At 36.4% G+C, this 1,170-nt stretch overlaps 1 protein-coding gene across 1 annotated transcript; it reads right to left on the bottom strand.

Moving 5' to 3' along the window:
- Positions 7 to 1,087, bottom strand: LOC107637545 (cysteine proteinase inhibitor 1-like). The gene has a single exon (XM_016340952.2). It carries the CDS (start codon positions 795 to 797, stop codon positions 369 to 371), a length of 429 nt encoding a protein of 142 aa, XP_016196438.1. The 5' UTR covers positions 798 to 1,087; the 3' UTR covers positions 7 to 368.

Below are 1,170 nucleotides of genomic sequence, written 5' to 3'. Positions count from 1 at the left end.
GAATAGGACGTGGGTATTACCTAAACCCAACCCGTTAAAAGCACGCTCTGAGCGGGTAAGGACGGGATGAGTACCAGATAGTGTTGTCATGTATCTAGTTGTAAAATTATCTCAAAACCTCTCTACTTTACCTATGAAGTTCCATTATGTGCGTTCTACATACCTGTATACTTTCTTCTTGTCTTTCGCATTTCTCTTGTCAAAATGACTACCTTTGCCCTGTAATATATAGTTTTATAGCGATGGAGGATAATAATAATTGAAAGAAGATTCATCCAAATTTAAAAATTAATATATAGTAATTTTCCCCTTAATTAGTCTAAAAGACAATAAAAGTGCAATACAATATATACAAATACCATTTGATGCTAAGAAAGAGGAGTGAAGGAAGTGAGACTCTTGAAATGATCCCATGTCTTCTCCCACACAACAGCCTCATAATTACTGGATCTAGATTCATCTTTGGCCTCCAACACGAAGCGGTAGTTGAATCCGGCAACAACCTGCATATCGCCCTTCACAAGTTTAACCAGCTTGAGGTTCTTCCCAGATTGCTTGTTGTACTCTGTCACCGCAAATTCTGCAAGCTCAGTTACATGTGGATAGTTATCAACGTCCTTCAAGGCCGTCCAGTGGCCGCCAAGAGAAGCAGCCATGCCGGAGAGACAAGTAGAGAGGAGGGCAACGAGGACGAAAACGAGGTAGTAGCCATTATTTCTCATGGCTGGTAACCGTTTTTGGTAGCCAAGAGATTTGAATTTGTGTTGTGTTTTGTGGTTTTTGGTAGGGCTATGCATGATGGTTGGAAATTTATTTATTGGAGAGGAAAGAGAGTAGGTAACGGTGAATGGTGAATCTTGATCTTAGTTTCTGAATTCGCTACCCTGTGATATTTAATTATTTATAGCCATTATTCATGTCTCTGTTATACATTTACCCTCCAACAATGTGGTCAATGGGAGACAAACAAAAAACATCCTCCTAAATCTACACACATCAAAATAAAAGTAGTTTGAGATTTTATTATTTTGGTAACTCATATTTAAGTACAAGTAGTAATAGTAATAATGTGACAGTTCTATATAAGAGTTTGTTATTAATCAAATAAGTTATTGTTATACAAGAAAAAATTTAAAATTCTAATATTTATTTAAATGAATCAGTGAGATA

The sequence above is a fragment of the Arachis ipaensis genome, chromosome B04 (assembly GCF_000816755.2).
Source record: "Arachis ipaensis cultivar K30076 chromosome B04, Araip1.1, whole genome shotgun sequence".
Lineage (NCBI taxonomy): Eukaryota > Viridiplantae > Streptophyta > Magnoliopsida > Fabales > Fabaceae > Arachis > Arachis ipaensis.
The sequence above is the reverse complement of the archived record's forward strand: the minus strand, read 5'-3'. Positions and strand labels throughout refer to the sequence as shown.